Raw genomic sequence first — 23,104 nt, forward strand, 5'->3', positions numbered from 1 at the left:
TACTTGAAACAATTTAACAATGACGTGATTTGCTTACAAGAAACACATATCAGATTATTAGATCAAAAATACTTGATAAATTCAAGATTAGGTACACATTTTGTGGCATCAGCGCCAGAGAAGAAAAATGGACTAGTCATATATGTAAGGAAAGGACTATCAGCTAATTTAATTGAAGCAGATGATCAAGGAAGATATATTGCAATTGAATTATTAACACAGTCTGGGAAAATGCTTTTTATTGGAATATATGCCCCTAATCAGCAACAAGACAAGTTTTATAAATTTTTACATACTAAAATAATACAATGGGACTATAAATCTTTCATATTAATGGGTGATTGGAATGGAGTAATAGACACACAGAAAGATAAAAAGAGCTTATCAAAGATCTCAACACATGCAAAACTACCCAAATCTTTTTTTGATATGATGGAAGATATAGAACTGAGAGATATTTGGAGAGAACGTAACCTGGAGGAAAAAGACTTTACTTTTTTTTCCTGATAGCCATCAATCCTTCTCCAGGATTGATTTTATACTAACCACAAATGATTTTATTTCCAGGGTGAAGAAGACGAAGATATGTCCAAGAACTTTAACTGATCATAGTCCGGTTTGGGTGGAATTTGAACAGGAGAGGGGAGAAAGGAGGTCTTGGAGGTTAAATGAAAATTTATTTAGACATGTATGTGAAAGAGCTTAAAAAACAAATGAAAGAATTTTTTGTTATTAATATGAATAAGGGTACTTCTATGGAAATGGTCTGGGATGCTAGTAAGGCCTATATGAGGGGTATGTTAATACATATGAACAATAAATATAGACTAAAACAACAAAAGAAGCATAAAGAGATAGAGGAAGAAATAAAAAAGAAGGAACAATTACTTATATTTAATCCAGGAGATAAGAAAGTAAAAGAAAGGCATGCTTATTTGTTATATGAAAAAAAAAGTGGATAAAGTGTTTAAGGGTCATATACTCAGAAATGCGTTGCTGAGGGTTTGGAAAAAGTACCAATACAAGCTGAACTATAAGATACCCATATGGGCAAATCCCAGACATGCAATAGAAAATATAAGTATAGAGCAAAAAACAGAGGTGATTACTTATAAAGAGCTTCTTCTTTTGGAAAGGGGTAAGATGCAATTGAAATCTGTAGATGAATTAAAAGAAGAAGGGATAATTTATACTTGGTTTCAGTATGGTCAGCTCCAAGCTAGATGGAGAGAAGATCAAAAATTTGGTGTTATGCAAAATAAGGAAAATCTGGTGAAACAGATTAGAGACCAAAGCCAGATGCATATTAAAAGGTTGTATAATGCATTATTGGAAATAGATTCAGAAACGGAATTGGTTAAGGATTGTATGATAAAATGGGCACAAAGAACCAGTGATGATGGAAACATGGGAAAAGATTTGGGTCAGAAATGTTAAATTTACGCAAGCACAAAATCTGAGAGAGAATTTTTATAAAATGTTTTATAGATGGCACTTAGATCCTAAAAAAATTGTCATGTATGTACCCTAATTTGCAAGCTAAATGTTGGAGATGTGAATGTAATGATGCAAAATATTATCATATATGGTGGACCTATAAGAAAGTCAAGGCATTTTGGATAAAAATTTGGTGGGTGATGCAGAATATTTTGAAAAGAAGGTTGAAATTTACTCCTAAATTGTTCCTACTGGGTATAACTACGGACTGTACAGTAGTAGAGACTAAATTGATTTTGAATCTAATATCAGCAGCTAGGCTGTTGGTAGTGCAATATTGGAAGAAGGACTCTTTGCCTACTATTGAAGAGTGGATACTGAAAGTAACGAACCTAGCAGAAATGGCAAAAATCTCAGCGTACTTGAAGGACTATACACAAGAAAGATATGTATCGGAATGGAGAAGATGGATTGACTATATTCAAAATAAGTATCAGATAAGAAAATATCATATAGCTTATGATTGAACGTTAAGTATTAGAAGTATTTAATTATCTATAGTGGAGTTAAGGTTTCAGGGGGGGAGTTAGTAGTCTGAGGATAAGTAGCTTAATCTAGTTTATGATTGCTAAATGAAATACCTTGAATTATGCTCTGGGAAGTCTTGGGGGGAGGGTGGGATGAGGGGAGGGAAAAGGCGGGGGGAATGTGGGGGGGAAGAAAATTTTTGTTTTTTGTAAAACTTTTCAATTAAAAAAAAAAGGCTCTGATGATCCCAGCTGAGCCGCACGATCATCAGAGGCTTTTTTTTACTTTTAAAAGCATTTTTTCAGCTGAAGAGGTTGTAGAAAAAATGCTTTTAAAAGTAAAAAAAAAAAGCCTCTGATGAGGTGGGTGGGGTAAATGAGCGGTAACCGGGCCGGGGACCGGTTCAGGGCGTGGCCAGCCAATGTTATTACCGGTTCTCTGAACTACTGCAAATTTTTACTACCAGTTCTTATGAACCGGTGTGAACCGGGAGCAACCCACCACTGCAGGGGATGTCTTATTTTGGGAGAAACAGGGTACTTTCTCAAAAGTTTACTTGAAAATTAGCAAATGTGTGACCAGTTACTTGCCTGGAGAATTTTATTCTTTTTGAATTTTAAATTTTTAAAAATTTCTTCAAAAAGTTAAGTGATAGACTGAATGAAGGGCAGAAGTTTTGTTTCTCAAGAAAAGATCCTTAGCTTTCAGAATTTAGACTTATAAGCAGAAAAGATATGTTGGAAGAAATGTCCATTCAGTTCCAAGTGGGAAGAAATACACTGGAAACATGGAGACTGCTTGGAAAGATGGTTTAATGGTGGAGAGGACTACATGGTTTGAGGTCCTGGACAAAAAGAGCACATGGGTGAGAGAGGGAGAAAGATTTATACCCTCTCTTGGGCCCCACCTTGGAGCTTCCTGTTCCTGTGTAAGGAATGTACTCTGATTGGTTGTCAGACTCCCAGGCCTGGTTGAATCTTGCTGGGTGATGATGTAATGAAGGAGCTTTGGGCAATTCCTATTATGGCTTTGTCCTGGTTTGGCTCTTGAGTGAGAGCTAATCCTATCATGTCCTGAGGGCCATGTCTTTTGTGTTGTAGATAATCTGGCCCAGCCTTTGTCTTGTACATAGGTTGGCACCAAAATATCTGCTGGGAGGGGGGAGCAGGGAGCTGAGGCTCTGAGTTTGTCTTTAGAAATATGTTTCTCCTTTAGGGAAAATATAATATTCTGCCTTTTTAATATTTCCTAGAATATTTCATTTTCCTAGGAGAGGGGTGGGTGTTTACTTCCTACAGATAAATGAATATTAGTACACATTTTGGGCTGCAAATGTTAGATGATGGTAGAAACCAATCTCTTTTCCTGCCCTCCTGATTTTTAGCCCTAATTAAGAGCAAAGACAACTGTTTCTTAATGATGAATAGACATTTTATTCATAAATGCATTCCATGGCCACACTATGTATTTTATATACTATATTGTATTACTATTGTTATATATCACCACTCATATGATTGTCTAAGCTTGGGGTGCATCTACATGGACATTTTTCATTAAAAGATTGGATGAATGGATAACATTTCTGGATTGTAAATGAATTTTTTTTATTATTTATTTTTTTTTTTTATTGCAAAAGTTTTACAATTACATTTTCACCCCTTTTTTTTCACCCCCCCCCACCTCCCTCCCCAAACTTCCCATCCTCCCTAACCCTCCCTAACCCTCCCCCCCCAGACTTCCCTATTATGTACTCATAACTAATAACACTGATATATAAACTTGAACCCATCCCTCCCCTTATATAATTTTTCCTCTTTGTCTCTTTACATTAAGATATTTCTAATACATTATTTTCAAATAAAAGCTATTTGATACTTTCTAGTTTGATATTTGTTCTGAACATATTCTATCCACCTTTTCCATTCCCATTCATAAGTCTCTTGTGAACAATCCTTTAAATATGCTGAAATCTTCGCCATCTCTGCAAAACTAGCCATCTTCAAAGTCCATTCCTCGATAGTAGGCAAAGCTTCATTCTTCCAATATTTACCTATCAACAATCTTGCTGCTGTTATCATATGCAATATTAGTTTTATTTCACCCCGTGTAAAACCCTTAACTATACCCAATAAAAACAGTTGTGGAGAGAATTGAATTTTTTTCTTCAAAACATTCTGCATGACCCACCATATTTTTATCCAAAAAGCCTTAACTTTCCTACAGGTCCACCAAACATGATAATACGTAGCATCCAAACATTCGCATCTCCAACATTTTGGCTGAACATTAGGGTACATACATGACAACTTTTTAGGATCTAAATGCCATCTATAAAACATTTTATAAAAATTTTCCCTCAGGTTCTGCGACTGTGTAAATTTAACATTCTGAACCCAAATTTTTTCCCATGTTTCCAACATCACTGGTTCTTCAAAATTTTGTGCCCACTTAATCATACAATCTTTAACTAATTCAGTTTCTGAATCCCTTTCTAGCAAAACATTATAAAGCCTTTTAATATGCATTGGACCTTTCTCTCTTATATGTCTAACCAATTCTTCCTCATGCAACATAATACCAGTTTTTTGGTCCTCTTTCCATCTCAATTGTAGTTGATTATATTGTAGCCAAGTTAAATTAATTCCTTCATCCAACAGTATCTGTAGTGTCTTCAACTGCCATCTGCCCGCATCTGTGAAAAGAACCTCTTTATATAAAAACCCCCCGAGTGACATTATATTTGTATTCCACATAGTATGACCAAGATCCAGCCATAACGGTATTTTGTAATCCCATTTGAGTCGGTGCTTCTTCCAAACTCTCATCAAAGAGTCTCTAAGTATATGACTTTTAAATACTTTATCTACTTTGTCGTCATAAAATAAATAAGCATGCCATCCAAATTCAAGATCAAAACTTTCTGCATTCAGTATTCCAGTCTTTTTACTTCCAAACCAATCACTTGTTAAAGTTAAAGCTGCTGCATCATAATATAACTGTAGGTTTGGGAGTTTAAGGCCTCCTCTTTCTGGAACATCTTGCATAATTTTCAATTTCACTCTCGGCTTCTTCTCGTTCCAGACAAACTTATTCACACCCGACTGCCAAACTTTCAGTTGTTTATCACTTTTAAGCACCGGAATCATTTGAAACAAAAACAGAAATCTTGGCAAAATGTTCATCTTAACTACTAAAGACAGTTGCAGCTTTTTCCAAGTCTCCATGTCTTTCTGGACCTCTCGCCACAACACCTCATAATTATTTTGAAACAATTTCATGTTTGATTCTGCAACCTGAACTCCAAGATATTTTACCTTAGGTACAATTTCAAAACCTGCCCTCCTTTCAAGCTCATGTTTACGATCTTGTGTCATATTTTTAACTATCATTTTAGTCTTTTTTGAATTCAGTCTAAAACCTGAAACTCTACCATAGTCTTGTATAATGTCGTTCATCAGGATTGTTGATTCCATTGGTTGTGATAGGGTAACAACCAGATCATCTGCAAATGCCTTTATTCTATAATCCTCTTGCCTTATCATTATGCCTTTCAAAATTTTAGAGTCCCGTATTGTATTTAGCAAGACTTCCAATGTTAAAATAAATAAAAGTGGGGACAACGGACATCCCTGTCTTGTTCCTTTTTCAATTTTAAACTCTGTCGTCAAACTTCCATTAATAATAATCTGTGCTTTTTGCTCTTGATAAATTGCTGAGATCGCCTGTATAAATTGGTCCCCAAAGCCCATCTTTTTTAAAGTCTTTAGTAGAAAATTCCAATCCACTCTATCAAAGGCCTTCTCTGCATCCAAAAAAACCAGCACTGCAGGAATCTGTTTATTCTTATCAAGATATTCCAATAAGTCTATTACTTGCCTTACATTGTCCTTCATATATCTGCCCTCAATAAATCCCGCTTGGTCCTCATGAATCACCTTTTGGATTACTGGCATCAACCTGTTGGCTAATACCTTCGCATAAATTTTATAGTCTGTGTTCAAAAGAGATATTGGTCTATAATTCTCTGGTTTTTTAGGACCAACTTGTTCTTTTGGTATCAAAGATATATAAGCAGTTGTCCAAGATGGGGGTATTTTACCCCCTTGTTGAATATTGCAAAATAAATATCTAAGCTGTCCCACCATTTCAGCTTGTAAAGTTTTGTAATACACTGCAGTCAGACCATCCGTGCCAGGAGCTTTGACTGTTTTTAGCTGTTTAATTGCTGCTGTTATCTCCTCCTCTGTTATAGGATAATTCATTCTTTCCTTTTGTTGCTCAGTAATTTTTGTAACTCTCTTATCATTTAAATATTTTTCTATAAGTCCATTCTGCACCTCTTCTTTGGCATATAGTTTAGTATAATAGTCCACAAAAGCTTCTTTAATTAATTTTTGTTGAAAGATTTCTTTCCCTCCAATATCAATACTATCAATAATCCGTGCACTTTGTTTTTTCCTCAATGTGTAAGCCAACCATCTGCCCGGTTTATTAGCGTTGCAAAATGTGTTATGCTTCGCGTATTGTAGGCTTGTTGCAACTTGTTCCGCCATAAGCATTTGAAATTGGTCTTTCAAAAGTTTTATAGCACTTCGTATTCTTTCATCTGTTGGGTTTTTAATAAGTAACTGTTCTTTATTCTTTATTTCCATTTCCAACTCAGATCTTTTCTTTTGTCGGAACAGTCTATGTTTAGAATTCATATAGATAAGTACCCCTCTCATATAAGCTTTACTTGCGTCCCAAACAATTTCAATTGGGGTACCTTTATTCAAATTTATTTCAAAAAATTCTTTCAAATGCTTTTTAAGTTCTATTGTATTTTTTTCATATCTAAACAAGTTCTCATTTAATCTCCAAGAACGTCTCTCAACCTTATCCATCTCAATTTCTATCCATACAGGGCTATGGTCAGTCAAAGTTCTTGGAAAAATCTTTGTTCTTTTTGTCTTAACAAGTAGATCATTTGACAACAGGATAAAATCAATCCTAGAAAAGGATCTATGTCTATCAGAAAAGAAAGTGTAATCCAATTCATTTGGATTATGTATTCTCCAAACATCTTTTAGTTCCATATCTTCTTTCATATCAAAAAAAGTCTGTGGTAGTCTAATTCTAGACTTTGCCAAGCTCTTTTTATCTAGTTTAGAATCAATTACTCCATTCCAGTCTCCCATAATTAAAATAGATCTATAGTCCCATTGCAATATTTTAGTATGTAACATCTTATAAAAATAGTCCTGTTGTTGGTTGGGAGCATAAATTCCAATCAAAAGAATTTGGCCATTTGCTGTGAGCAATTCAATTGCTACAAACCTACCATCTTGATCTGCTTCTATAACTTTCGCTGTTAATTTTTTATTTACATAAATAACCACACCATTCTTTTTCTGCAAAGTTGAAGATATATAATGTGCTCCTAGTTTTGAGTTTATCAAATATTTTTGATCTTGAGTTGTGATATGCGTTTCTTGTAAACATATTATATCATTATTAAATTGTTTCAAATATGTAAATAATTTCTTCCTTTTCTGTACTGAATTCAACCCATTAACATTCCAAGATAGACACTTAAAGGTCATCAGCCTCTTTCTGGAGCGCAGAGCAAAATATTTGAAGTTCATCCGAGAGCTTCGATCTCGCTCCTCCCATAGCGCCACTCTCTTGTACGGTACTCTTAACTGCCTTCTTGTCTTGTCTTTCCTGTTGTTGTTGTTGCTTTTGTTTAAGTAGCTTGGATTGAGCTCTAGTTATACGTTGATCTTTAACTTCAGTCAACTGAATCAAATCCAAAATTGGAGAAGAATCCAACAAGGGCTCACTCAGAAAACCTCCTTCTGCACCTTGCACTATTTCTAATTCCTGCTTAGACTGTTCTTTCAATTGCCTCTCTTCACTCTCCTTAATCTCCAAAACTGTAGATGTACGTGGAGATGGTGTTCTTTCCTTAAGAATAGTACTGTAAAAGTGTTGTGCCTTCTCCACGGTATTCAACCGATATCCTTCTCCCTTATATCTAAAAATTATCCCAGCTGGTGCGTCCCACCGGAAGGGTATCTGTAAATTTTTCAATTCCTTAACAAGAAAACCAAATTCTTTTCTAGCTTTCAACATTTTAGGAGGTAATTCTTTAAAAATTTCAAGTCGTGAACCCCCCACTTGTACAGAAGTATGAAAAGATTTTTGCAGGATATCATTTCTAATTTCTCTGTCAGTAAAGTATATGACCACATCTCTGGGCAGTTGTCTTTGTCTGGCCACCCAAGAGTTCACTCTGTAAATTTTATCTATTTTATGAAATACCAAATCAGGATTAGCTTGTAAAATCTTAGCCAAGGCTTCAGAGCAAACTTGTCTCAAATCCTGTCTCTCCTCCTCTCGAATTCCCCGAAGCCGTATGGCGAATTCCATCGCCCGGAATTGTATCATAACAATCTCATCTTCAATTCTCTGCATTTTATTGTCAACGTCATCAGTTTTATAATCATTGTCTTTCATCTTAACATTAACTTCTGATTTAAATTCTTCAACTTTAAAATCAACTTTCCCAATAAATTCTGCCAGGCCAGACGCCACTTCTGATATTTTTTTGGTCACCTTATTTTGATTCTGTTTCACCATGTCTTTAACTTCATTAATTTCCTGCATAAATTCCTGATGTGATTTTTGAAGTTTATCATCTATCTCCTGTTGAGATTTTTGAAATTTATCATCCAAAGTTTTAGAAATAAATTCTTTTAAATCTCCCACATCAAATTCTTTTTTCTGAGTTTGTAGCTGTTGAGCAGGGGGAAGTTGCGTTTCATGTTTGTGTGTGGGGGATCCCCCCCCTAATGCCTTCCCTTCCTGCTTCTTTGAAGCCATCCTGGCTCGTGATCTAGTTTTTCTAAAGAGGGAAGTTCCTTTTCCTTTCCCTCCTGCACAAAGACTTCTAAAAAAGTCCCCCAGATTTGATCAAATAAGGGTTAAAATAAAGCAAAGTCCAATATTGAAAAGGGAAAAATTTCCCAGTTGTTTCTCTTATAACAAGCAAGGCAACTTTGTAGCAACTTGGAAACTTTGTAACAAAGCAAAGTAACTTCACCAATCCACACTCGCTGGCTCGTTAACTCTGAGGCTAGGCGCCATGTTTTTTCAAAGCACTTTCACTCACTCGCATTTTCTCAGATTGAAAAGTCAACAAAGTGCTAATACTTGCGTTTCCAAATTTCAGGATTCAGTAGTTTCGCTGTTTATTAAAGCTGGTTCTTTCGCTTTAAGTTTCCTGCAGCCGGCTTGTTCTGCAAAAGCAGAATCGTCCCACGTCGCCCGGAGTTTCAGCAGGTTGGGAGGGAGCCACGCCTGTTCTCTCCCCAGAAACTTCCCTGGGGGGTTACAGGGGCTCAACCTGTGCCCTGCGATCTCTCCTTCTTCAATCCTATGGATTTAGAAGTTTTCGAGCCGCTTCTTCGTCTCGAAGCGGCTCTACAGGCGGCGGGGCTGGCGGAGCTTCAAAGAGCGCCGCCGTCGCCGAAGACAAGGAAACCGGAAGTGCAATTTTTTTTTATTTATTATTGACTATGTAGCATTTCTTCATTCATGATTATGTCTTATGATAATTTTTTCCATTAATATTAGTTTATGTTTTATGTTCCAGCTGATACATAATATATAATTAGGAAATGAATATACTACTCATATATCCATCTAGTCTATATCAATTTCATATGTCAGAAGTTGCTGCTTAATTCAGTGACATTTTAAAATGCTTTTAATTGTGCATGTATGATTTTCCCTAATACATGAAATTCACTAACATTTTCTGTTAAATATATTGAGGAAAAATAATTTTGTTTTATAACCATTGTTCACAGTATTAACCTGCTTAGTCCAAGCAACCCAGAGCAGATCTAATAAGGCTTTTCAGCACTTCTTAGAGAAGATATTGATCTAATTTGGCATCAGTACAATTTGGATAGATTTTAAAGAAATTATTTGTATTAATGTTTAAAGGGATCATGGGAATGGATTTCTCATGTAGGAAATAATTAATAATCTTAGAAGTAAATGTCACTTTCAAAATTCTAAGCTCTGCCTAGAAGACAAGAAGTCTTTTTTGGTAATGGGGCATTGCTGAATTACCATCGTAGCAATTTACCCAATATTCAGAAGTAGTTAAATGTTTTTGTTATTTGTCCATGCAGAACTTATTTGCAACAGCACAGTATGACAAAATCTCCAGTAAAATTTGGGCCTATACGATTTTGAAAATAATGTCAGTAACTTTGGGGAAATAATGTTCTTAGTGCTTATGATATGTGTTATGAAATGTGCCTATTTTGTTGGTTGTCCCAGATTTTTGCCAATAATAGAGATGGGTAGATTAGTATTTTATCCTATTATTTTTTGTAGATGTATTCTGCAGCATTTCAAGATCTACTACATAGGGAGGAAGCTGCCACCATATGTGCATCCCAGCTGGAAGCTTATTCCAATTCATTGCACACGTCTGAAAATGCTTCTCCATGCTTGTATCATCCTGTCCTCTTGCTTCCCCTTGTTTTCTCTAAACCATCCTGCTTGTGCTCTATAGCTTGCAATTAACACCACTTAATAGCTGTTAAATAGGGTAATTGGCTGTTATCCTCGCAGAGGTCTTCCTTCAGAGTTGATATCTCTCAGTGAACCCAGGCTAACAGCCCTTGAGCTGCTGGAGGAACTGAAAGTGAAATTCGGTTATTTCCTTGCTCTAAAAAATTCCTTTCTGATCTGTAAAATTGGGGCTGAGGGCTACAAAGGGGTGAAGTGATTCTTTCTTTTCCCTTCCTTTCCTTTAATGTAGAACAAATAACAGTAGAACACAGATTTCCCCAGAGTTTTCCAAAAAAGAGTTAAATGTTGTTCCTTACAGCTTGTCCTTCTGTACTTTTACTATAAGTCAGTGAAAAAAAAAGCTGAGGGAAGTACAGCATCCTCCATGTATGATCTGAAGGGAAGTTTTTGCTTTTTGTCTAATAAACTTTGTACAACAAGTAAACGTAATCACATATCAATCTTCAAAATAACTTTAATGAAAAGGCTTAACCTGCAAGGAAAACATAACATATATTCTCCCCACCATCTAGGCTGAGATACTGTAGCATGGTGTTGGTATTTGCTAGTGTCAGTCCTTCAAGATAGGCAAACTCAAGAAACAGGCATGGCAGAAATTTCAGCAATGCTCTTTATTTTTGTAGAATAGAATAAGAGAATCTTGAAGGTCTGTTTGAGTTTTTCTCTCCCCATTTAATGCTAAACAGAGGTGGAGGGGTTTTTTTTAAAAAAAATTCTCATGTTCCTTTCTCATGACTGAATAAACTTTTTCTCTTAGTTTTCTTACAGTTTTCAGTATTAAATAAAACCATTTGCTTCTGGTTTTCTAGCCAGTTCAAATCAAGTATAGGTGCCTATTATATGTATAAATGCTTAGGAACATTTTGCTTTCTAGGGGGATTAGTTCATCAAAACTGAAAAAAAAGATGGGTGTCAGGTGCATCCAAAGTGTCAAAACATTAAGTTAACACAAAAATACAAGGAAATCCAGATCTTTAATGGTTAGATGTCTATCTACCTCAAACTAAACTACTCTGTAAGTGTTATTAATAGTTCTAGGCTGACACCATGATTAAAGCATTGTACTTTGTCTTTCTATTTTTCTTTTTGGTGAGTGCATCTCCAGTATGTTCTGTTTTTACAGGTCATAAATCAATGAATAGTTTCATGAGCTCAAAGCATTGGCAAAATTTATAACAATTGGACATTGCTTTTCAGCATTGATTTATAGCATAACTATCACTTTTTCAGCAAGAAAAATGAATTATGACCATAAATTTATTAAAAAGTATCAATAGAAGAGAATCATTATTAAATAATTATTAAATTAATAACTAATTTTAAAAGAAAATATTAAAGAATTAAATAATAAAGAATTATTATTAAAGAGTGTTTTAATGGTAAACATTTATCAGAACAAGCCACTTAACTTTCAAGCAATTTAAGCTAAGAATGTTTTTTTTTTTGTTCCATTCAGTTGTGTCCCGTTCTCAGAGACTGCCTGAAGTTTTCTTGACAAAGTTTTTCAGAAGTGATTTAGGGCTAAAAGAAAATGACTGGCCCAAGGTCACCCACTATCTTTTTGCCTAAAGTGGGACTAGAACTCAATTCTAGTTTCTAGCTTGATGCCACTACATCTGATATAAACACTACACCAATTGTTTAGCAATGTCTAAATGATTGCAAGACAGGAATGTATTTTGGTATTGTTGAAAGAAAAACTCTGGAGTTCATTCCCAGCTGGGACACACCATAGATGCTGAGAAGATACAGAAGCCAGTTGCCAGAAAGCGGAATTCTTTTAATGTAGGAAGGCAAGAAGCAAAAAGTGACACAGCTCAAGCGTTCCTGGTTTGCAAGCAGATTGGGGAAGTAAACCCATGCCTTCTTATACCTGATTTTCCTTTGAAGCTCCTACAGTTTGATGGGTTTTTATGTGTGCCTTTGGTTGAAGTGATTGCCCTGGATCCTGCCTTCCTGCTATAATGAGTTAATCCCAGTGGTGGGATTCAGCCAGTTCGCACCACTTCGGGAGAACCGGTTGTTAACTTTGTGAGCAGTTTGGCAAACTGGTTGTTGGAAGAAATCATTAGGGCAGAGAACTGGTTGTTAAATTACTTGAATCCCACCACTGGTTAATCCTGTCCCAGGCCAGGACCTTTGTTTTTCCTATCCTGGGGGTTAATCCTGTCACGGGGCAGGAAAAAGGGAATTCTGATGAGTTATTTTTAGCTGGTTTTGAGTATTTTCGGGATCTCCTTTGTTATTTCTAGTAATAGCTTTTGGCAGTCTGCCCAAACTTGCAATTATCTCCTGAGCACTTGCTTCTGGGTCTTTACTCTGCTAAGGGAAAAGGCTGTTTTTATTTTCTGCACTGTTTCAGGGGTTCCTGGCACTGTCTTCTTTGGGGTACACTTTCCACAGTATAATGTTTTGTTTAAAATGCAGTTCATAGAAGGCTTTCAGAAAATGGCAGAATAGAACTGTAACCAAAAAACATTTCAGTACTAAATACCTGATAACGATTATTACATGAAGCAGCAATTGGTCATTTGAGAGATTTCCCTATCTCCTTTCAACCATTAATTCCAGCATATTTAGTTGCAAAGCTAGAAAACAAGATTTGAAAAATTAGGCTTATTTTAAGGGCTTGCTAGGTAAATTATATAATTAGGTATGAAAAGAAATTAAAAACTAAGCCAAAAAACTCCAGAGACATATTTTTTTTAAATATATATTTTTTAAAAAAAAATATTCTAAGGACCACCATTTGTATCAGTTTAAAAAGAAATTGTAGATTGAATTTTTGTAACTACAAGTACCATATTGTAAAAATCCAGAGAATTATATGGTGTCAGCAAAGAGTCAGAAAGAACCCAGTTGATGCTTGATTTTTGCAGCCCAGATATGGAAGCCTTAGGACTGCAAAGTGTAGCATTTCATACAACCAGTTACAGTGTACAGGACAAGATTAATGCTGGAGCAGTGGTGGGTTCCTCCCGGTTTGGTCCGGTTCCGCCAAGCTGGTAGCGGTGACGATATGACGTCACCGAACCGGTTCTCCTTCCCTGCCCTCCCACATTATTCTTACCTTTTATTTGGTCCCACCCCCAATCTATTGCTGCCTCCTGAGTCCCAGCTGATGACTAGAGGGAAAAAAACTGTTTAAACTCTTGCCGCGGGGCTTCAAAGGGCCGTCCTACAGCTGATCAGTGTTAAAAGCAAACAAATGAGTCGGGTCATAAGTGCGAGGACCTTCCAGAAACGACTCTGACCAGCTAGCCACGCCCACCTAGTCACATGACCTCCAAACCACACCCCAAAATAAGCCACACCCACAGAACCGGTAGTAAAACAATTTAGAACCCACCCCTGTGCTGGAGGGTAATTTTATTAATGCTTTTGGGGAAGAGTCCTGGAATTATACAGTCCATAGTTTATAAACTTTGCCTTCAAGTTTACAGACTGAACCAGTAATGCTTTCATTAGGTTTACCAAAGATTTATAAGGGACGTGGCAAACTTTTGAATTTTCAGGAAATTTTCATTGTGGTTCAAAATATCAGAAAGAAAAGGCAAGAAATAAAACTGAAGCTGGTATAGCTTTGCAACAAATTGCAATCTAAGATGGAGCATCTCTGGAACTATGGGAATTGTACTCAATGTGATATATTGGTAAGATTGTTGGACTCTAACCAAAGAGGGCCTAGTTTGTGGCTGTTCAGATGTGTATGTTTTTGGCTTTGCATAATGTGTGTTCACAGTCATTATCTCTCCCTGATTATTGGAAGGATAAAATTAGAAAGTGTTCAGGATGCAGCTTTGAGAATTAGGGGGAAAGTAAAATATAAATGTAATAAGTAAAATAATCACCTGCAAGATCACCTGCTTTCTGGTTTCCCCAAGTGGGCTTCAGTAGCTTTTTCATCTGGCTTCAAGCCTTTATATGTCTTTATAACAATTAGTGCTTGGATTTGCTTGCTTTTCTGTTAACTCCATATCACCTCTCCCTCTTTGACATCTTTCTATGACCTGTAGAAAATGTTAGGCATCTGATAAATGAAATTAACCAGATAAAAGAAAGAACACCAGGAACTTTTCATAAATTTTTCAGTAGACTTCTTAAGCTTGGTATGGAAATCCACTTGATTTAAGGCCAAAAATATTTTTACTATCATAGGTCATGTGTCTATGTAATGCACATACGTTTTTCCTACTTGCTACGTGTTTACAAGGATCTGTTTAATATATAGATATGTCATAAAATATTACATTTAAGTCAGAGCTGAGATTCAGATTTTGGTAGGTCCCCTGGAATTAAAAAGCTTCAAATTTTACAATTAAAAAAAAAATCTTCCATTTGTGTCTGATTCACAGAACATAGTGCTGGCAGGCCACCTGTTGAGAGATCGCAAAGCTTACTACATGCTGTGCTGCCAGGTGGGCCAAGTGAAGTCACACGCTGTTTATGCAGATGACCCGATTTTCTTCACAGTAAACACTTCTGTCCCAAACATAAACAAATGCTGCAGATATAGCAAGCTATAGAAGCATATTTCAAATGAACAAGATATGGGATCAGGCTGGACCTACTGGCAGTGCCTAGGAGGTACAAAATCAGTTACTGAGAGAGAAGAGAGGACTTCAGAATCATGGGATAAGTTAGGAGGCAAAATTGAGATTCATGCGAGCAGTCAGAATCAGAGAACAAGTGACTCTCTCCAAACAAACCAGGCTAAGGATATCTTCAGGAAAGGGCACCTTTCCCGAGCAGCAACCTCAAATTGTTGATTCCCAAAGGCATTCCTTGCTCTATCTTTCTTAATGGAAAAATTGAGGAGTGAAGAAATGGTGGGGATTTCTGTCTCAAAAGCCACCTTATGGCTTCAACAGAATGCTTTCTCTGCTGAGGTTGGACAGTTGGCTGAGCAGCAAAAAGAGAGGTATGAGAGTAGGGAGTCACAGGAGACCCTTAGCTCCCTATTACTGGATGCAGTGAAGCAGAGGCTGAACAGTGATGCTTAAATTTGAGTTCTTGTTCTGAATAGGAGGTGGCTCAGTGGTCTAAATAGTCCCTTTTAACTTGGTGATGCTATGGCTCTCTAGCACTAAACTGTACAGCTTATCATGCTTGCAACCAATTTTCTCTTCACTATTGCTCATCTGTTGCCAAAAATTAAGCTATTCAAAATTCTTCAGGTTTTGATACTAGCTCCTCATCTCATATCTGTTCTGGATATAGGCCAGATATATAACTGATGTACTTAACAAATTCACTGGAATCTATCAGTGCAGATATAATAAACTTTATGAGTTCTGGCTCAAAAAAGATTAATTTTTACTAAGAAAGAGTTAGTGTTGATCATCCTCCAGACAGTCATGTCATTTTTTTCCATCACAAATTGTAAGATTCTTACTTACATTCCCACATAAAACTGAGGCAAAAATTATGCATTTTTAATGTTTTTCTAAATAGTGAAAAAAAATCCCTGGCTTAAGTACAGGCAGTCCTGAAATACAGGTAACCTTAATACAGGCTTAAATACAGGTAGTTACAATGGCAAACAGGACCAAAATTTTCATCACTAATCAATGTGGTTATTATATACAACTACATGACTTTGCAATGGGAGTCACTGCAGTCTCAATTTCTGTCATTAACTGAATTGCAGTGGTTGTTAGGTGAGGACCTCGTTGCAATTCCTGCCAGCTTTTCACAACCAAAATCATTGGGGAACCCAGCAGGAAGTAGCAAGTCAGAGGTGGCTCACAAGCAGGCTAGCATTCAAGTAAATGACTGCTGCTGGGTGGGGGAGAGCATGTGGGGTGCAGAAGTGACTGGAGTGGTGCAGGGTGAGTGCAGCTAGGCTTGAGGTGGTTGTTGCCTGGGGGGGGGGAGGAGTAACATGAAGAGAGGGAGGCATGGCAAAATTCAGGGAGAACGTGTGAGAGAGTAAGACAGCGAGGCTCAGGAAGGGTGTGTTGGGGTGCACAAGTGGTGGGTAGGCATAGCAAGATTTTGGGAGGGTATGTAGCTGTGCAAGTAGCTGGTGTAAGCACAGAGGAGCTTGGATGTGTGGATGGGGAGACTTTCCCTAGTCTCCTGCATCTTTTCCTGGCAACTTCCCATTGAGTTTAGGGGAAGCTGGCATGGAAGGTTGCAAATGGCAATCATGTGATTGCAGGGTGATGCAACCGGTCATAGGTATGAGCCAGTTGCCAATGTGATACAGGAGTACCAGGATGGCCAGTTGTAACCATCATTCATTCAGCGCTGTCATAACTTTGGATGATTGCTGAACGAATGGTTGTAGTTGAGGATGACCTACAAATAGCAGGAGAAATGTGGCTTGCATTCAGGATTTATGTTGCTCAGAATCACAATATTATACAATGACTCTTCAATTATATAGATAAACTGTTGTAATAGACTAAAAGACTTGCAATTATGACTGATCTTCTGGCAAGGAGAATTATTTATGCAATTTATCTTTAACCTTATAACCATGTCTTTGTTTCCTTTCTCTTTAGTTAGTGTTGCCAGAATATTCCATCCATAGCCTTTTCTGCATAATGTTTCTGTGTGCTCAAGAATGGTTAACTCTGGGCTTGAATATTCCCCTGCTTTTCTATCATTTTTGGAGGTAAATCTAACTCTATTTTGATTCTTTGATGTTCAAAAATTTGTCACCTCTAGCTCCCTGGCAGAGGTTCTTGTGTTGTGATTAGCTGCCAGACCGGCAGAAATGTAATAAATAAATATCCTTCCTTACATGGAGATAATGCTATGAAGAGAAAATTGTATCTGCTGTGAAGTGTAAGATTGTATGTGTTAATTTTGCCACCTGACATGGGGATATCAAGGGCATGGGTACATCCAGCATGTAAAGCATTGTCTTCTGATGTAGTGAATGATGCAAGGTCTCATGACTTGGTGATAAAGTCCATGTTATATGTTAAAGATACCAGGAGTGGCGAAAAGATACTGTCTTTTGTTTATGTTTTTTGATATGTTTAACATATCATAAAACAAAAGAGCCATTTTGTTTTTGTTATTAAGGTACTGGACTAGGTATGGAGAAAATTAGTTCTACTCTTGCCTTAGACATGGAAGCTAGCTAGGTGACTTTGAGGTAATCTTTTTCAGCTGTAGGAATGATGCAATGGCAAACTGCTTTCAAAAATGTTTCCAAGAAAACTGCATGGAGTTGTTTATATTATTGTCAGGAATCAAAATTGAGTCACAAGTAAAATAATTATAACGCAACTTCATAATTCTACTCTAGTGCTCCTTCATCTATGTATGAAGAGAAAGAAAAAGGCACACTCTATAACAGGGGTGGGCAAATGTGGCCCTTTTACAACCTGTGGACTTCAATTCCCAGAATTCCTGAGACAGCCAAGCTGTCTCAGGAATTCTGGGAGTTGAAGTCCACAGGTTGTAAAAGGGCCACATTTGCCCACCCCTGCTCTATAACATGCAAGAGACCTTATTCTTATCCCTCATTGTGCCTCACAGCCTTTCCCATAGAGAGTTAATTTTTTATAGCATAGAGCCTGCTCTTGTGGTGAGAGTTTTGATGAGAAGAGAGTTTTCTCAATTTTGTAAAGAGCTTTGCACAAATAGAGAAGATTCTTACCTGTACTTTAGCCTAATTGCATAGAGGTCTATGACGTTGTGACAAGAATGAAATAGCGAGAGGACAATGAATCACTTTGGGAACAGAACACATGATTAAAGTCCTTCTTGTGGCTTGATATAATTTTAGTGAGAATCTTGGAAGATTTTCTTGTGTTCTCTTTCAGGTATTTCCATTGTCCAGCAGACAGCACAGAGCTAGCCTATGATCCACCTGCAGTTATGAATGCAGATACCTTGCGTTATTGTCAAAGGGAAGCCTGGTGTAAGCTAGCTTTCTATCTCCTCTCATTCTTCTACTATTTGTACTGGTAAGTATGGCCTCATTTCTTCTAAAAGGCAATTGCTAACATTTAGAAATCTTTCTTTCCTCTCTATGTGCTGCATTGTCATCCTATCTGTTGAAGGGAACAGCTTCTACTAATTCAAGAGCCATCAGGTTGTTAACATTACCCAAACGTTAACCATTAGGTTTGTAAGAAAACTAACTGGATCACTCAAAAGTTCATAATTTATATCATATATTCAGGTCTTTTTGCCATAAATAAAAGTAATTATTAATTTACAAATATGGGACTTGGAAAAAAACTACTAGTTTTATGGATGACTTTTTACCAGAAGGATTTGGGAATGCTGTTTTTAACTTTATCAGAGTGATAAGAGTATCAGAGTACATCAGAGTGATAGTTTTATTTTTCTAGCACCAGGCATCAATATTTGTTCACAAACTATTTAGTGAATTTCTGTATGTGAAGCAGCAGACTGCTCCAAATGAAGCACATTTCTTACCTCTTCAGCCAATAAAACAGATTCTGTAAAATGCACTGTAAAAACTAGCATTGTATTTCTAAGAAGGCAGTTTTACTACTAAGGCTATCCATTAATGCTGCTCTACTTAAGTGATGTGCAATCTCATTGTAAGAGCATTATTTGGTATATATGCCAATATTAATTTTATAATGCTTTATATTTACATATGGGCTGTTTTTTGAGAGCATGATTCCAGATTGTGGATAAAACAACATAATTTATGGGAATCATACAATAAATACTTCGTATACATTAAGTCATCATTAATTTACCTATGCAAATTGTTTATTAGCAGTAATAAATGGAGAAAGAACAAAATAAATTACATTACTGTCTGTCCTGCATTTGGGAGGGCATTTGGCATAAACTATAAACTAGACGACCATTCACTCAGACATAGCTGCTTATTGTTCAATCTGATAGCACAAAATCATACTAACTAAATCAAGGATCACCGTTCACAGAAATTTCCTCCGATGATTCCTCATATCTTATGAACAATAGAAGAGAACAAATGTAGCTCAGGGTTAAACTGTGAGGTGCTTGATATTCTCTGAGCTTAGTTGTTTCCTTGCCAGATGTTTTATTACCTGACTAAGTAACATCATCATTGCTAGTGAGTATGGGGTTTGCTCCCTCTTTATTTGCAATAGCTTGCCCTAGTAGTGTTGGCTTTCTTCTTGGTAGTTCTTTGATTAGGGCACTGTTCTTGTCCTGATTGTTTGTCTGGTATTAATCTCTGTTTATCTGGATGTTGGTTGTTGGGGAGTTGCTCTGTTCTGATCTTTTTGTTTCCTTATATAAATCACATTTATACATCATTCAAAAAAGGCAATTAAAAAAAAGCTACATGTGTTACGGTCAGAAATAGTTTTTGCTTACCCTTTTCTTTTAAAATCTAGACCACTTATCTCTCATGTTCTAGATAAGTGTATATTACACATACAAAAACTTTGCTGAAATTAAGTGAATATGGACAATTTCACAATGGAATATGATCTTATAAATTTATGCATGCAGCCCTGAGCTCCATGGAAGAAGTAAATTCACAATTAGATGCCATCTACAATATAAAAACAAATCACCATATGTAGAAATAGTCCTATCTCATTTAACTACCACTGTAACATTGAGTGAATTTCATTTGGAATTGTTCTACAAAGCAGTGTTTTATAATTAAGGGCATTTTTAATGGACGCCACAGTATAATTATATTTCAAAAAATTACATTGCAGCTCTTTTAAAATTCTCACTAATTATTGTTCCTTCTGTACCAGAGGAAAAAAAAGAGAATAAAATAAAGAAGCAAATATATCAGAGAGATAAAAATTCAGAGATGACAAAAATTCCAGAGATAATCTTTCAGAGCTATTGCATAAGGAATGCAGTGACTTAGTGTCAGATTTGTGAAGAAAATGGACATTGTAAAGAAAAATGTATTGCATATTTTCTTGTTAGCAGTGTTGAGTCCATTGTAATTTAAATATAGCCTGTAGAGATAAAATGGTAGCATACTCCCCAAGTAAAGAATTTCATGGTATAAAATAATTTATAAAAATATCAGAGATATGCATCTTTCAAGGAATCTTTTCATATTCTTTTTTTCTGTTTATGTTCAGCATGATCTACGCTTTAGTGACTTCCTAATTCAAAGATTATGTAAAAGACTGAAAACAAAGGTGACCGTATAAAGATCCACCCTACAATGATGCCTAATACTAAAACGCAGCAAAGAAATGGAAACTTTAAATCCAGGAACCGTACAGGATATAAAAAGGCGAGAGATAAAGCCCTATAAGAATAACAGGTGACAGCACAAGTGAAAAAAATCAAGTGATGGATGGCTGAGCAACCTCATTTTCTTCTTTCCTCCCTTTGTTTTAAAACTTGCATTTTTTTTATATCCTTGGATAAAACAAACTAGATATTTATAATGTGTGAAGTAGACAGTTTTATCTGCATGTGATGGAGTATGACTTTTATTATGTTAATTTGTCTTCAGAGTGCAGGTTCTGTCACCAACAAGATTGTTTCTATAGCCTTTTTTCCCAGAGGGTCTTGAAAGCAAGGCAACTATCCTCTGGACCTGCGGTCAAGTAGATGCAGATAATAGATGTGTGCAATATTCTGCATTCAATCATATGCTAGAGAAAAGTTGAGAAACATTTGGCTTTTTGTGATTTCAGTGACTGAAGAAAACATATCTTGGGAGAAAACAGGGCCAAAATACATTCAAACTGCACTCAGTTATTCTTCGTGGTTGATGCTAATGTTCCAACTATGCTGAATTAGGGTAGGTAGTGTGGTAAAATAATATTATGTTATATATAATTATACAATTATGTCAAGCATTCTATAATATTGCATTCCTCTTACTGGAGGAAAAACATGTCCTAGTAATGTAATGAATGCCTCAACAATGTTCTACACCCTGCAGTACATATTAAAAGGTCCAATTTACTTTTGTCTGGAGCTCTGTCTTATCAAAGTAATTGTTTCAGTTGAATTAAATCAACAGCCTTCCCTCCTTCCCCCCTCCCTCCCTCCCTCCCTCCCTCCCTTCCTATGTATCCAGGAGACCTACAACATGGTAGATGTTGTAGAACAAAATGCTGATTGTTTTTCATTTTGTGTAGTATCTTTCAAATTTTGTTTTGAGATATGCTCACAAAGACAGTAAAGATCTGTGCTGATATATTTAATGCTACATTCCCAAACATTGGTTGTGGATAAAACCAGTGAAATTTTCTTCTGAATTAATACAACTAAGAGTTCTCCCTATGCAAAGAACTGCCATAGCTTATGAATTTTGAAGAGAAAAAAGATAAATAGTATAATAGCCTAAAATCTCAGCAGGTGTGACACATTTGCATTAATTGATATTTTATGTTGAACAGAGTGGAACAGCTTATTCCTTCAGCCTCTGTTTTTTCCCATCAATGTGCCAGCTGCAAACTGAAAACATGACTTCCTAGAAAGAAGGAGAAACTGGTAGTGCAACACGTATGTTTTTTTTTAAATATTTATTTATTTATTTATTTAAATATCTATGTACCTGCCAATTGTATGTAACATAACCACAAGCAGCTCACAAACAATAGTAACTACAATAAAAACAAAAACTAAAATACAATTTTGCTAAAGTACAAACAAATGTAGAAAGAAATTATGGAACGAAATATAAGATAAGATATATTACACTTATTTATTTATTTATTTATTTATTTATTTATTTACAAATATTTATTTATTTACAAATATTTATATGCCGCCCTTTTCCCAAAGGACTCAGGGCAGCGAACACAAGTTAAAAAACATACAATAATAAAGGAAAATCCTAATTAAAAACCAATTAAAACAGGGACAAATAAATAATAAAACCCAAGAATCAGCCCATTTGTTGAAACAGCCAAGTCTTTAGGCCTCGACAGAAGGAGCGGAGATCGGGGCCGTCTGGAGCTCAGTGGGTAACTCATTCCAGAGGGCAGGAGTGCCCACAGAGAATGCTCTACCCCTGGACATAGCCAGCCGACATTGTCTGGTCGATGGTACCCTGAGGAGGGCAGCCCTGTGTGAGCAGATAGGATGGTGGGAGGCGGGTAGGAGATGGTCCTGCAAATACCCCGGACCTAAGCCATGTGTAAATATATGCCTGTGTAAAACACAATACCATTATATGATATTGCATACCATTATTGTTTGTATAAAACAATACCATTAAAAGCAGCTCAGTTTGAACAAACTGAACCTTGACTGCACAGTCATATAATCCTTTGTTTATATCTTCAAAGAACCAGTTTAAAGGTGGAAAGTGAACACATTTATTCAGCTCACAATTTTACACCTGGGCTTGCAGTGTCTATCTAATTGTGAATTTTATTTATTTATTTTATTTTATTCAATTTATATCCCGCCCTTCTCCAAGTGGACTCAGGGCGGAGCACAGCCAGAACTAAAACACATATCAATGCAAAATTTAAAATTATTAAAAGAATTAAATAACTATGATCCAAAAATTTAAAACATTGAAAACTAAAACCCCTTTGACAATTTAAAAAGCTAAAAACTAAAAAGGGTAGGGGGGTTCACGCCAGCCCTGCTTGATGGAAAAGAAAAG

At 36.2% G+C, this 23,104-nt stretch overlaps 1 protein-coding gene across 2 annotated transcripts in view; it reads left to right on the forward strand.

Moving 5' to 3' along the window:
- CNIH3 (cornichon family AMPA receptor auxiliary protein 3) overlaps positions 1–20,669 on the forward strand; it is an 83,537-nt gene extending 62,868 nt beyond the window's left edge. For both annotated transcript variants that reach the window (XM_070949450.1, XM_070949459.1), the window contains 3 exons: positions 17,070–17,182; positions 18,345–18,488; positions 20,607–20,669. In XM_070949450.1, the coding sequence (XP_070805551.1) occupies positions 17,070–17,182; positions 18,345–18,488; positions 20,607–20,634 (285 nt within the window). In that variant the 3' untranslated portion in view covers positions 20,635–20,669. The remainder of the gene's footprint in view (positions 1–17,069; positions 17,183–18,344; positions 18,489–20,606) is intronic.
- The last annotated feature ends 2,435 nt before the right edge of the window (positions 20,670–23,104 follow it).

The sequence above is a fragment of the Pituophis catenifer genome, unplaced genomic scaffold (assembly GCF_029215685.1).
Source record: "Pituophis catenifer annectens isolate HBS135680 unplaced genomic scaffold, rPitCat1.0.hap2 SCAF_1, whole genome shotgun sequence".
Classification (NCBI taxonomy): Eukaryota; Metazoa; Chordata; class Lepidosauria; order Squamata; family Colubridae; genus Pituophis; species Pituophis catenifer.